At 41.0% G+C, this 14979-nt stretch overlaps 1 protein-coding gene across 2 annotated transcripts; it reads left to right on the top strand.

Annotated features, from left to right (window-relative positions):
- The first annotated feature begins 7513 nt into the window (after window positions 1–7513).
- Window positions 7514–14928, top strand: LOC308102301 (RNA-binding protein 4.1-like). 2 transcript variants are annotated; one of them, XR_013934631.1, is made up of 6 exons: window positions 7514–7596; window positions 8147–8576; window positions 8667–9388; window positions 10841–10945; window positions 11071–11199; window positions 13562–14928. XR_013934631.1 is itself a non-coding variant. In XM_080451947.1 (4 exons), the coding sequence occupies exons 2-3, from the start codon at window positions 8168–8170 to the stop codon at window positions 9368–9370; spliced, it is 1113 nt and encodes a 370-aa protein (XP_080308073.1). In that variant the 5' UTR covers window positions 7514–7596; window positions 8147–8167; the 3' UTR covers window positions 9371–9388; window positions 9746–10467. The 2 variants fall into 2 exon arrangements, 1 of the variants encoding a protein (XP_080308073.1); XM_080451947.1 differs by lacking the exons at window positions 10841–10945; window positions 11071–11199; window positions 13562–14928 and adding an exon at window positions 9746–10467.
- Window positions 14929–14979: the final 51 nt, after the last annotated feature.

Below are 14979 nucleotides of genomic sequence, written 5' to 3'. Positions count from 1 at the left end.
GTGTGTGTGTGTGTGTGTGTGTGTGTGTGTGTGTGTGTGTGTGTGTGTGTGTGTGTGTGTGTGTGTGTGTGTGTGTGTGTGTGTGTGTGCGTGCGTGCGTGCGTGCGTGCGTGCGTGCGTGCGTGCGTGCGTGCGTGCGTGCGTGCGTGCGTGCGTGCGTGCGTGTGTGTGTGTGTGTTTTATGAGTTACTAAGTGCAGTCTCACAGTAGGAGTGATGCATTGTGTTGTAGGTCCTCCCCTTCCATCCTTCCACAGGTTACTCTCCAGTGATCAGTGGTAGAAGTTAGATTCACACCGGTTATGAACCACACAGTACCACTGTTTGTACATTCATGCCAATCTGAATTGCTGCTGAACTTCACAAACAATAATCAGGTATGTGACTGACACATTATCTCACGCAGCGTGTTGTGTTAGTGTTCAATTAGAAATGTCACTCTGTTGAACTGGTAAAGTAATTGTTTTCATAATAGTTTTGTGATTTGTTTCCACATTTCTGGCAGCATTTCATGTTCTGTATAGTTTTGAGGTCGGAGCCAGCATTGTCAACATGCCAACAGACACAAATGTAAAGACTGATTGATTAATTCTCAGAATAACCTGATTTTATGTCATTTAATCCTATCTTGATTTAGTAATGTGACTTTTTCTTTTTCATTTATTGAAGACTTTATCGACAAATTGCAAACAGTACACCAAGTGCAATTACGCAAGCAATGCTAAAGGGATAACACAAAAAAACCCTGAGGGCTTGTTTCCATTGCGGTCCAATGTATTATTTAATACTTTAATAGATTACAGTGAAACAACTTTATAGACAGATTACTCTATCTATATACAGTTCTATATTCTGAGAAAAAAACACAAAATATTCGAAAAGGTCATTACATGTCAGCACATTGTGAATAATATTGTTCATTAGACCAACTAAAAGCATCGTTCACCGGCTCAGCTTTCAGCCTACTGGGAGCTAATCCCTTTTTGAAGTGGCAGTGTTTTCCTCGAGGACTGCTTGCCCATGGGCTTAATTGTTTACTCCTAACAACGGTAGACTTCTAGACTTTCTCTGTGATCTGCCATTTGATGCGCAGCAACCTTTCCTTGTATATCTGAGAAATTATATATCACGTCCTGTCCCACTTCAGTCATTTCTGGAACAAGATATGGTTAGAGATCTCAAATATCTTAAGATGTTATACTACTGGCCTAGTTGCATAACGTCTCTGTTTGCTGTCGAGTAATGTTACATCCAGATAAATAATTCTTATATAATTTCTGTTCAATGCATAAAACTAAAAAACACTGCTGTATCAAGTCATTTATGATAAATGTCATTTATCAAGTCATGTATGCTCTGTTTTTAATGTTGTGGACTACGGATGAAAATTAGCATCTCTGTGTATTTACAGTGTATTACAGGGTATATTGTTAATTAATCCATGTTGTCCCTCCCAAATAATTTTTTGGGGGGTATGTTATCGTTTCTCTTTGTCTCTCTCTCTCTCTCTCTCTAGACATGGCAGTCCATCCAATGACGGCCCCAGTAGTTACAGTTCAGCCAGGCATGTATCGATCCCCTGCGGGCTTAAAGACAGAGACTTGGAGCAACAGCCTCTTCAGCTGCTGTGAGGACCTGAATATCTGTAAGTGTCTCTTGACCTGAAAACAAGCATCTGCATGTGCAAATCTCTCTCACTCTCTCTGTGTTTGTGCGTGTGCGTGCGTGTGCGTGTGTGTGTGAGTGTGTGTGTGCGTGTGTGTGAGAGAGAGAGAGAAAGAGGGAGATTGTGTGAGTGATAATCTCTTTTTGCGGCCTTGCCCACGTGTATCATATTTCCTTTGTCTGCATCCCTGACAGGCTGCCTCGGTTTCTGGGCCCCATGCTGTTTGGCTTGTCAGATTAGCTCAGATTTTGGAGAATGTCTGTGCATGCCTTTGGTGGACTTACTAACGGGATGCACTGTCCCTGCCGCTACTCTGGCCCTGAGGAGTGCTATGAGAGAGAGGTACCACATACAGGTAAATCATCACACAGTGAAGAGTTATAACACTTTAGAGCCCTGTGTCTGAGGAACTTGGACAAACAGTCCAATATATATAGCATAAAGCTTTATGCTATATATATATATTGGTCTATATTATTATTATCATTAGTATTATTCTTTGTAATAAGTGTTTCTGCTGTTTTGGGTTGTGTCCCAAGCACTTGGGTCCTCATGTACTCACATCTAGGTTTCTATTGGTGATTGCTTGTTTGTCCCTATAAAATTACTATGTATTAAGTGCTATACATCTACATGCTTTTGTTAAGTGTTTAATTACCGGCCTGGTCTCACCTGTTTGCAGCCCTCTATAGTGAGAGTCTGTTGTTTTGTATTCATTTAGCCCTGATGAAGAACACTTGTGTCCGAAACATATTGGTTTAATAAAGGCTGCTCCCTCTTTTAACCCTGAGTGCCCGGATCTCCCATTTTTTATCTGATGTTTTATCCCATCTGATCCAGGGGCACCTTTTACTATTTGAACTCTGTTGACTTTTACGTATCCGGTGAGCACCTGGTTGCCTCGTTCTCTCATACAAAAACCCTGTTCAACAAAGTGTTTAGTGTCTTATTTTATAATTATGTGTGACGTGTGTACTTTTCAGAGTCTGAAAAGAACCCGTCTCTCTCTCGAATTTTAGCTACACAGTGGTCTCTCACATCATCAGCAAATAACAGAGTATCGTATATGAGGGACTTTAAGACAGTCGGGTTCATTCAACGTCTATGTACTTCTCACAGTGGAAGACAATAAAAAGCAGAATAATCAAAAAATAGGTGCCATTGTCATATACCCAATTCAAATGTCATCAAAGGAGCTTAATCCACACCGCAGGCACACAGCAAATGTTGAACACTGCCCATGCAGCCAACTTCAGTGGGCCGACAGACACACACAGTTCACAATCCAGCCAGTGCATAATCTCTCAAGACTTTGTTTTACCGAATGGGTTCCCAGATTGGCCAGTGCATGGAAAGTTTATGTACAGTGCAAATACCCAACCAGCTGTGAGGAGCAGGGTGAGAAATGGTGATGAACACCATCCAGAAAACCAGATAGCGATAAGCATTAGTTAGTGTACAGGAAAATCTAGTGTTAAATAAACTCTGAAAGTGTAAGAAATTGATCCTTAAAGATCCAATTTTAGAGTTTCAGAGTTAAATCTATACTCCAGATTTTTACTGTGACAAAGTCACAGACACAGACTGTGAGTCTGTGTCAACCACCGATGAGTGCACACATGCACAACATCCCATGATAGAGTGAAACAAGTGAATGATGTTTTCTCTGTGGCTCTCCCTCTCTGTTGTCTGCTCATTCAGGGTTCCATGTGTGATGACTGCTGTGTTGTCACTTGCTGCACACCTTGCGCCTGGTGCCAGATGGCTCGCGAGTTGAAGCAGCGCCAACGGCTCCTCCATGCCACTCACACAACCACCTTGGAAGTCCACATGAACCCACCACCACACGCCCCTGGCTACTCTCTGTCTGGACACCCTCAGCCCATGCCCACCACGCTCTACCCGTCTATGCACTGACATTGACAATCGCTGGTGTAGTGCTACCAATATCTAGGACAACCACTTAAGTGGGCTGATGGCAGTGATATAAATGTATAGCCAATGTAGCCATTGATAGCAGGTTGTCAATTAGTGGAGAGAGACCAAGTTGAACTTGAGTCAAGTTTATTTCTATAGCCCTTAACCACTTAAATCCTATACTTTGTTGACTGGAGTCCCCCATGGGGTTTTCCCTTTTACACCAAATCTGTTCACTGAAAATAGCTGATCTACAAGCTCACAAAGTATCACACCACAATGTGTTGTGAACTTGTGAGCTTATAGATCTGCTATTTTGGATGAACACTTGCCCCAGAATTCAGGGACGCAAGAGTTCAAGTATCACTCAAGGGACTTTACTGGGGAGGCCCACATTTAACAAAGCTAACAAAACAACACCTTAAGTCCTTATAGAACTGTCAGTCAAGCAAAGGAAAGTTCCCAAGAAAGAAACCTTGACGGGAAAAGAAAATGACGAAACCTTGAGAAGAATCACAAAAGAGGGGGGGGGCCTCTTCCAGGGAGAAACTCTTTGTATTGAACCACGAAGGAAACTCGATCAAACTTGAAAATAAGACCACAAAGCTGAGTCATTAAAGTCCAAACAAGGAGAACAGTTTCAGATGAGCAGTTTCACTGAAGTCCATATGGCATTTTAGAGAACAAAGAGAAGAGAAAGAGAGAGAGAGAGAGAGAGAGTAAAAAGGTAGAGAGAAAGAGAAAAAGCATATGAAGCATAAAAGCATACAAATGCATGGTTCATATGCATTTGCATGTGTATTTGCGAGGGGTGTAGTGGGAAGTAGAAGTAACATTTTGCCCATAAATGTCAAGGTTGTAAAGAAGCAGAGCTAAAGAAATTGGTAGAAATTCTCAGAAACAGTGATTGTGAATGCTGCCATTTTCGTAGGCTGTCTCTGACACTGGCAGGCCAACTTGATAGCTTATTAAAAATTAAAGAATCATCAACTAGTTTCTTAAAAGTAATGTATGGACCAGTAGTTTTTGCAGAGTCACTTTACTGCTGCTTCAGTTAATGTTTTCCACCCTGAAGAGACAGTGCTTTTCTTCTTCTTCTTTTTAACTGAAAGTATCAGCTAGCAGAGAGATTCAACCACTGTTGTGTTCACATCAATGGGATATTTGCTTTTATTCATGTCATTGGATTAGCCACACATTTCACATGCTCTGCCTTGTGTAATCTACAAATAAATACAAAAAACAACAACAAAAACCTATGTAAAACAAAGATAATAAACAATACATTACCTTTTACTTTTATTTTTTATATGCAAAATTTAAAAAACATAAGTGGGTATGGTGTATACCCTCCACTATACCACTGTGTGCAATCTATGCCGAAACTCCTTTCAGGAAAGGTGAGGGTTGGTTAATTTGTCCATCAAATTCTATATTATAACATGGACCTATCTGAACATTCAACCCAGCTCTTTTTTTCTTTTTTTAATCAAGGGAATTTGCAGAATTTCCCATTAAGGATGAATTTGGACCAACAGCAAGGCCGTGACATAATGACTAATCCCATTGTCAGGCTTGGTAACTACATGTGTTGGCGATAAGGTCGTGGAAATGTTCAACTCCACCTAGGCTCTAGGGGAAACACGTGATATCCCCTTTGTTATGAAGGTGTCCCAAATGCTTTGTAGCGCTCCTTCCTTGCCACCAGGCTAACCTCCTGCCAATAAATGTCCTTTTTATACATTATGCTTTATGCATTATGAGTTCAATACCTGTTACAGATTTTAGTCAATCAACTTTCAATTAATTAAATCTGGAAGCCTTTATTTTCGCTACATACTGTATATATATACATACATATACCAAAAATAATGGTCCAGCACACACACGCACATACGCACGCATGCACGCGCACGCACGCACACACACACACACACACACACACACACACACACACACACACACACACACACATGTTTTTGACAGTTTTTTTGACAGTTTTTCTTCCATCTGTAAGTTGCTGTTTTTGTCGTGCACCTGATTCTGATTGCATGTGCACTATCTCTCCTATTCTGAATCAGTGGTTCTCAAACATTTTCATGTCAAGGACCATCAAATGTATGTATTTGGAGCCCCATCTGAAAACATTTTGAATCTGTGTTAAAAATGTGCAAAACCATTCCACATGTTTCACAATTGTTTTTCGAAAATAACTGATCTACAAGCGCACAACGCATCCCAACACCATGTGTTGTTTTCATTGATGTACTTTATTTAGTAAGACATGAGAACAACATGGAAGTACAAATTCACAATACAAGGTCTACTAAACTGGAAGAGTCATTAAGCACTGAGCTTGTTTAAGATGAGATCCCCATGCACATGTCACAAATCATGATGACATATAAGAGACAGACAGATATACACACTACTATACAGAACGTCATACAATCAGCTTACAGGTTACTGGTATGAAGAGTGAAAAATATGTACAAGAGAAGGGGGGAAAAATGGGGAGGGGGGGGGTTGGGGGCCATTGGTAGGTTAAGACAGGGGCCATTTTCGAATTGCAGCCTCCTGAAGGTGTATCTTTAGGGCAGTTTTGAAAGTGAGTAGGGTTTTACACTGCTTTACTCCTTTTGGTAGGGCATTCCACATTTTTGTTGAATAGCATGAGAACGAGTTCATTCCCTTTGTTGAGCCAAATCTGGGTTGAACATGATTCATGGAGCTGCCTCTGGTGTTATGATCGTGGACTTCATTAACGTTTTGGAAGTATTTTGACAAATACAGGGGAATCCCAATGTTGTGGTGTATCTTAAAGACCAGGCCCATTGCAAGTTGCTGTACTCTGTCCTCAACCCTGAGCCATCCAATCCTAGCAAAAATGAGCAGGGGTTAGATGGGTTTTGTGATTGAGGCCAAGAAGCAGCGCCTTACTAGTTTGTTTTGGGATGTTTGGAGCCTTGTTTTTAAGACCTTGGTGGTGTTGTGATACCATGGGGAGCATGCATAATCGTAATAACCTTGTATGAGGGCCCCTGCAAGAATCTTCAGAGTATTCTTACTGACTAGACGGCCAATCCTATACAAAATTGTGAGCTTGTAGATTGACTATTTTCAAATAGCCTAATCACAAAATAGGGTTAAAGTGGTTCAACTGATTTTGATGCTTTTTGACACATTTTGCTTGAGATATAGGAGACATGACAGGAGTTAGATTCAAACTTAGGTCCTTTTGAAGTCATTACAAGATCTGAAAAATATTCTCAAACTTGAATAGACTTAGGAGCCTAAATATTTTTGAAGTGACAATAGCCTACTTGACTGGGCCATATTGGAATCTTAACACAATTAGTTTAATCATTATTGAACTAATTGTAAATGAACTGCATCAATGGTGCTTGGTATGTAAAATTATTAATTAAACTTTAATGCAATAGGCCAACAGCTTGAATCTTACTTGTCCCTTACTTGAATCTTACTTGTTGTTGAAGTCTGGTGTCCCACTTTATCTGAATAAAAAATATCTTACTGTACAGAAATAATGCAACAACTAATAATGAAAAACACAAAGCCCAATCTAAACGAAACAGTTACAACAATATACTATTATTTTCTACATAGAATATTGTTCAGTCACCTTTAGCGCCATCTGTGGGCTATTTCAATACACCACAGCATGAATGAGACTACTTCCGTCGTACGGCTGAGCCGGGAGCGGAAAATAGCCGATCTACAAGCTCACAACGCGTCGCATCACTACGCGTTGTGAGCTTGTAGATCGACTATTTTTGATTTGCACAACTAATGACGCCGCAGGGGCGGTTATTTTTTGGGGCGTCCGCAAAGTAAAGATCAGACCGCTGATTGACCAGAAAGTTTGACAGACAGGTCTACTGACCAATCACACTCCTTTAGAGGGTTACACAGCTTCCGTCTCCTGGGTTCCGCTGTGACCGCTTCTCCGTCGTCTCCTCCGTGTTGTCTTCGCGCGGGGCCTTTAGTTAGTTGGTAAGTGATGTTTTATGTGTTTTGCACAGTTTTCTGACTTTATTTTGCATTTATTTGTTAACATATATTTACGGTCTCTGGTAACACGTGCGTTGTCACGTACACAATGCTGATTTATCAGCGCTGGGTTAAAAAACGCACGATGTTAGCGGTGTGCTAACATGCTAATTATTTCAACCGGTGCTACAGCAGCTTGTCTTGACGGTGACGAGGAAGTGCAACACACGAACTTACTGGAGTTTCGTTTGTTTTCAATATCAGTTTTATATAGTTTTCTATTAAAGGAATTCTCATGTTATATAATTGTACGTTATATTTACGTTAGGTTGATCATTTGCTACATATTGTGTCATGTTGTCGACCTTCTGGGTTGGGCTCAATCCAAAATAAATTAGTTTTACTTTTTATTTCGTGGTCATGACGTTGAGGCAAATGCCACCATTTGCTGCCTTCTTTGGCTTGCACCTCTTTTTACTTTCGCTTTGCATGTGCATTGTTTGAATTACATGCATGTATCTATATTCATCTGTTTTCCCTTTACCTTCCCTAGGGAGTTTCCACTGGAGTGACAATGGTGAAGATTTTCATCGGAAACCTCTCTCTTAATGCTGAGAAGGAGGAACTCGAGGCTCTTTTTACACATTATGGCGCAGTGACCGAATGTGCCAAGTATAAGAACTATGCCTTTGTCCACATGGAAGACCGCAAAGCGGCCACCAAAGCCATCCGGGAGCTTCACCTGGTCAAACTGCACGGCAGGCCCATCAACGTAGAGCCGAGCAGGGGGAAGAACCAGGGCCCGGCCAAGCTCCACATAGCCAATGTGGAGAAGGGCTATGATGATGAGCTCCGTGATCTGTTTTTAGAGTATGGTACGGTCACAGAATGTGCCATTGTCAAGAACTTTGCCTTCGTACACATGGCCAACTCGGATGAGGCCATGGATGCGATAAAGGGCTTGGATAACTCTGAGTTCCATGGTAAGTGAAAACAAAGTATTGGGCTATTTATGTACTGATAAATTGTCAGCCTCTTGGCCTGTTCCGTCATTCCCATTTGTATCCTTTCAGGTAAACGCATTCACGTTCAGCTATCAAAGAGCCGACCCCGAGGGGGACCACCAGAGATGGAAGATTACGGACCTCCAATGCCAAGGGGGGGAGGTCATTACCCTCCTCGCCACCCCATGGATAGGCCAGACCACCGCGGCTACCCTGCCCCACCTCTTCCACCCCCTCCCCAGAGACGACCCGGTTACCCCCCGGAGCGTCCCTCTCCCTACGGTGAGCGCCCCTCTCCCTACGGTGAGCGCCCCTCTCCCTACGGTGAGCGTCCCTCTCCCTACGGTGAGCGTCCCTCTCCTTATGGCGAGCGTCCCTCTCCCTACGGCGAGAGGGATGGCTACGGCGCGCCGTTGGTTGATTACTATGAGAAGTACAGAGCTCGTCCCTACAGTGCCCCCGCCTATGACCGCCCCAGCCCCATCCCGCCCCCTCCTCCACCCTCAGGTGCGGTAAGAGATCACCTCAATGCGCCGCCCCTTGACCCGTATGAACGGCGCCCACTGCCCCCTCCTCCGTCCTACTACGGCCGCGACAGAAGCCCCCTCAGACGTGCCCCTCCTCCTCCTCCCCCCGCAGCCGGTAACGGCTACTCCTACGAGCGTTCCCGGCTGTCTCCGGTGCCCAGGCCTCCGATGTATGGAGCGCCCCGTCCCAGGGATCCCTTTGCAGAAAGGGTCCCTCCACCACCGCCCCGCTTTGCCAGCTACTAGGAACACCGGAAATTCAAGGTGAGATACAGTACCAGCAAGGGTGGTTTGTGGTCTTTTGTCATTTACATTTATTATACATTCTGATGGGTCAGGTTTGACAAAATTATTTAAAAAAATTAAGCGCTGACATTTATTTTTAATATTAAATTGAGGCATAATCTCGCTTTAAACTGTCACCACAAGATCAGATGTTTAATTTTCGCACCTGCTCCAACCAAGAAATTAGTTTTAAAACCTCTATAATCAGGCACTGCTGTGCTGAGTCTTAAATATTGCTGCCTTAATTTTCAAAGATGAGACTTGCGCGAATCTTATTTTTTTTAATTTTATGAGTAAAACGCGCTCCTTGACATGTGTGGTTTGCTCTCTTTCCAGGTTTAGAATATGACAAGATCGTCGTCGTCTGCTGATGCACGTGGCGCTATACCCCCCCTAGTCTACGGCGGATTGCGTTGCGTTCGCCTGAGACTAACTGGAAGATACTGTATTGCGGACAGTCCCGTTCTTAAAAACAAAATTCCATGTCTTCGATTCACGTCTTCTTTTGAGCTGTTTTGCCTTTCTGTCCTTCTGCTTGTTTGACTGTTCAAATCCTTAAACTGTATGTGCAGTGTAGGCTGCTGGTATAGGTGCTTAGTCCATATCAGTTTGACACAATACTGTTAATGGCCAAAAATGTATTTTTCTCAGTCTTTCGCTACATGGGATAACATCTGAAAACGGCATACTCTCATAACAAGGGAATAGTTAATTTAGTATGCATTTGTGTAACTTTTGTAAAAAAAAATCAGATTGCAGGGGGTGTGGGTCTGTTCATTAGACGTTCTCCTTAGGACTTGCTAATTTCCAGTTTAGTACGTCATTTAATTCCATATCCTTTGTGTGACAGGTGGTAAAATAACCAATCGTTAAGATTTGCGCCGCATGTTAGCATGACAAATCAAGTTTCCAGTGTGTTTTATTTTTTTTAGAGTTTGTGTTAATTTCTCTTGCGACTATAGAAACCCTATAGCATCGTTTATGTATGATTTTATTTTCTTTACAGATTGCTTTTGATTTCAAAGCTTTTTAATAAACAAATATAACCAAAAACGACACTCGAACTCTCAAATCATTCCTCGTTGGTTAGACTTTTCTGTAAAATTAATTTGCTGAGAGGCGGTGGGGTACCATCTAGAAGATGTTAATTTTCCAGTGATGTACAGGCGTTTCAAATTAATACGCTATGAATTTGAAGTTCTCCTCTATATCCTTGTAAATGGATCCTGTTGCTGCTTGAGCTTTGCGAAGGCCCATGACTTTTCTTGCGACACCTGATCTAAAAACTGCATTCTCCATCTCTCGGCCCTTCACTCTAGATAAAGTCCCACTTTGCTTTTTTTTTTGTTGTCTTAAATTCTGATTATAGTCTTTGCTTATACCCCGACTTGAATTTAGTATTGGTGTTCTTAGTATTTGTGCTTTTTGTAGGTTGTTAGAACCATGATCTCTGCATATGTGTTGTGGACAATATGCAGGAGACGGCCACATCATGGTAAGTGGCCGCCAGGTGACGTGCAGCTCCCTGTTAATCTTGTAAGTACTACCTTAGTGTATTTGGACACTGAAGCATACCAATTGGTGCAATGAGATTTTTCACTAAATCCATTTTTATTTCCTTGTATTCTTTACTCTGGGTACAAACTTTATTTTCTCCACAGGCCTGAGCTCCAGCAGCGAGAAGGGGAGCCGACTGTCATGGACCATGTTTGAAATCGGTTCATAATGTGCTTGGTCACAGGCTAGTAAGATGACACCTCAGGCCCAGGTTTGGCTCCTATGTTTGAAAGGTAATGTGTGCATGCGTGTATAAGCACCTATATCCAGTGCCTCATTTACAAATGTTGGCTTATGACATGTCCAGAACAGGGATGCTAGAATACATGTGGTTAAAACCAGGCGGAAAACGCATTTATGCCTTATCATATTATGATATCCCTAATCCCAGACTGTATCTAGTCTCATATCACAGTAATTATATATTGAAGTGTCCCACTTGCGTCCCTCAGACACTTGAGTTTTGAGGGACACCCTTGTCTAGGCAGTGTCTGGGTGCTACAATGAGCTTCTATTTCCTCACTATTGATACAACTGCTCACTGGGATATTGAGAGCACTTGGATATTAATGTATAACCATTACCTAATCTGTGCATTACTTTAGGATGCTCTTTGGACTTAATTTTCACACCTTTCACCTTAACCAACGATGATTAACCACATTAACCCTGGCAACCCTATTTTGGGCAAATATCACAAAGGATCTGCAAGCTCACAACACGATACATGTTGTGAGCTAGTAGTTCGGCTATTTTAGATGTGCCATAAGATGTGCATACTAAATGGTGTCACCCTTCATCCTATCCCAATTTTTATGGTGGATGGATAGAGGATAAAGACTAGTGGTGGGAAAAACAGTTCATTTCGGTGAACGAACGATTTTGTTCACGTTCACGGCAAAGATTCGTTCAAATGATTCGTTCACGTTCTCGTTCAGTAGCGCTTCCGGTCCCGGCGGAGCGTATGCGATGCGCTACGCTAACTGCATGCAACTGTGTGCATCTGATCCCACTGACATGACTGCACAGTCTGTACAGAAACACAGCACTGTCATTCACGATCTAATTGCACCATCTTCTTTAATTACTGCAATATATGTAATGTAAAGTTATTTTTATTTGTCGATAATTATTTATAGTAACAATAATAATTTTATACAAAGCAGCCCAAGTCAGTACACTCACATGACTATCGATTTCCAACCATGTCTTTAACTAGTATTAACTCATGAATAGTAGCTGTAGCATACTATTTGCATCTTCTACTCAAACTAAAACTTGTTAATCGACCTATCTGTCCTTTGTCTAGGACCATGCATATTTATTTCTTTTGATACTTAAATGTGGTGCTAACACTATCAGTCTTTTGTCCAGGAACAACAGTAGGCTACCTTTTATTTCAATTCAAATAGCAATACGCATGCATGTCTGTACTGGAAAACTCTACAGCACAGCTTTCTGTCTGTCTGATGGTCTGTCTGTCGCAGAAGGAATAACAGCCCGCCCGTCGTGTGTGCGGGGGAGGGGGAGGGAGGGGGGGGGGGGCATGAACGAAATCGTGAACGAAATCGTGAACGAAATCGTGAACGTAACAGTTTCAAGAAGTGTTCGTTCACGTTCACTTCAAAGAACTAGTTCTTATGAACGAATCGATCATGACCGACACATCACTAATAAAGACTTTTGATGTGAAGTCCACTCTTTAAGATATAGCTGTTTTCAAAACCCATACTCGGGTCAAAGTATATCATATTACTAGGGTCAAAGTTGTTACTTTATACTTTCAGTACATATAAGTATTTTTTTGTTCTGTCCATTTAATATATTTCGAAAGCCAACATGCAGAGGACAGTGAAAAGGTAATTTCTTGTCTCCTACTATACCAGAAGTGTTACAGTACATAAGCCACGGGCATGTTTTACTTAACTAGAATCCTATTCTGGCCATGTCATAATAGGTGAACATTTGCCAAAAATAGTCCATCTACAAGCTAGACACGTTGTGAGCTTGTAGATAAGCTATTTTCGGCAAAGAGATGTTGTGGTTGGAAGGGGGGGTTGGGGGTAACGAAGTATAATATGGTTTAAGACAGTGGTTAAGAAGGTTTTTGGGTTCTGTGAGACGGTCTGAAAATGTCTCACACAACCCTGAAATTGCAGTTGAAGAATGTGATGCTTAAATCTCTAGGGCTGCATCTGTCTTCTTGGTGATTATTCAATTGTGGTTTTGATTAATCGAATAATCAAGAAGCACTTTTTAAATATTATTTTTAATTGTGTATATATCAACAAATCGATTAACCACATATTTTATACTTCATTGCATGACGGTGTTGTGTAAAAGATGAATGCATTGCCTTGTGAGCTTGATTGCCTTGTGAGCTTGATTGGCTTGTGAGCTTGATTGGCTTGGCTATCTTCACTATTTTTTGTTTACTTTTGAATAATTGACATACCCAAAATAGGGATTGATTCTTTAAAAAGAGAAAAATTATAATCGATTGAATTGATTTGTTAGATTAACTGCACGTTAGCTTAACTGCACCACTTTTAATCTCCCTGTGTTCCCCTAATCAGCCTTGTGTTCTTTCTGTAGGTAATAGAAGTGGTCTTTCCAACAGGCAGAGGACATGGCCCATGGACAATATCCAAAGAAGGTCCTCGGGAATTCCCACTTGGCTATATCCTTGTAACTTGCAACACCAAAATATTAGGCTTAAAGTTGAAGTGAAAGTTCCTCAAGTTAACATTTATCAACAAAATGCCCTGACAATTTAACTTATTCATATGATAACTCTTATGGTTCTCCATTTACATATGATCTACTAAATATTGTTTATGAATGAACATGCCACAAGTCCTACACGAATGACTTTGTAGCTACTTGTAAACCATATTTATACTTTTATAAATACTTGAATTTTACTCTGAACATAATTAACAAATTATGAGATTATATTTATGTTGTGTTAAGACTGAAGCATAACTTAACTATATGTTGTGTTAAGACTGAAGCATAACTTAACTATATGAAATGAAATCTTGTGTAATAAATGTTCAGGTAGTGTAATGATCATTTGACATCACTGTCCAGTAAACTACTGGAATAAAACAATTGAAAATTGACATTCCATGTTAAATGACAATATAACAGAAAACCACATTAGATTACTTTTGAGGAGCGGTCAAATAGCAGTTTGGTCATATTCCGAATACAAATATAGCCAGCAAGAGATTATCATTATGTAGCACAAACACTTAATTTAATGTACAGTAGCATGTTAATGCTTGCCTAACGGATAATATGGTATCCTGGACATCTTAATATGCACACTGCTGTTACTGAAGGATATTCTTTACATCTGCCTACATTTGTCATACTGGCTTTGGCATTTTAATTAGATAGCATAGTCATACATCTATGGTAATGCGTGTTACTGAATACTCACTGTGGTATACTCTCAAATACTGCTACATGCTATTGAAGCTACATTCTATATGGTATGATCAATGTTTGATGGCTGTGTAAATAAATAGTGATGGGAGATGGAGAAGGTACATGGGGCCTGATCCACCTGATAGTTCTATCCTTCAAGATAGCATTTTTGGGCGGTGAAACCGCCCCTATAAGTGAGATTTGGAAAAATGTACATTTTCCTGCGCTGTGATCTGGGCCCAGGAAATTAGTACAATTATCCTGCGCTGTGATTGGCCAATCACAATCTATTCAGGACTGTGATTGGCCAGTGTCACATGACACATGTGCATAGCCCTATATAAGCAACCATAACTTGAAAAAAAACAAAAATTGGTTTTTTTCAAGTTATGGTTTCGTCCATCATAAAGAGTGTTTCAATAAATGTATTTATCTTTTGTACATGATTGGTTGACTCCATTCAGTATTGTGATTAGCTAGCAAGACACCGCCCACTTCACACAGGGTGTGATTTTTATGTACTTTTTGTATTATCTTGGCTACTTTTAATAAGTGAATTTCCTCTTTGGATCAATAAA

This window comes from Gymnoscopelus braueri (assembly GCF_963280865.1).
Source record: "Gymnoscopelus braueri genome assembly, chromosome: 15".
Lineage (NCBI taxonomy): Eukaryota > Metazoa > Chordata > Actinopteri > Myctophiformes > Myctophidae > Gymnoscopelus > Gymnoscopelus braueri.
This window is presented reverse-complemented; position numbering and strand designations above follow the sequence as displayed.

What these genes read in the sequence shown, in the direction of transcription:
- LOC308102301 (XM_080451947.1), top strand. Translation starts at nt 8,168, where the DNA reads ATGGTGAAGATTTTCATCGGAAACCTCTCTCTTAATGCTGAGAAGGAG. An exon ending in GGATAACTCTGAGTTCCATG is followed by an intron (nt 8,577 to 8,666) that starts GTAAGTGAAAAC and finishes GTATCCTTTCAG; the next exon opens with GTAAACGCATTCACGTTCAG.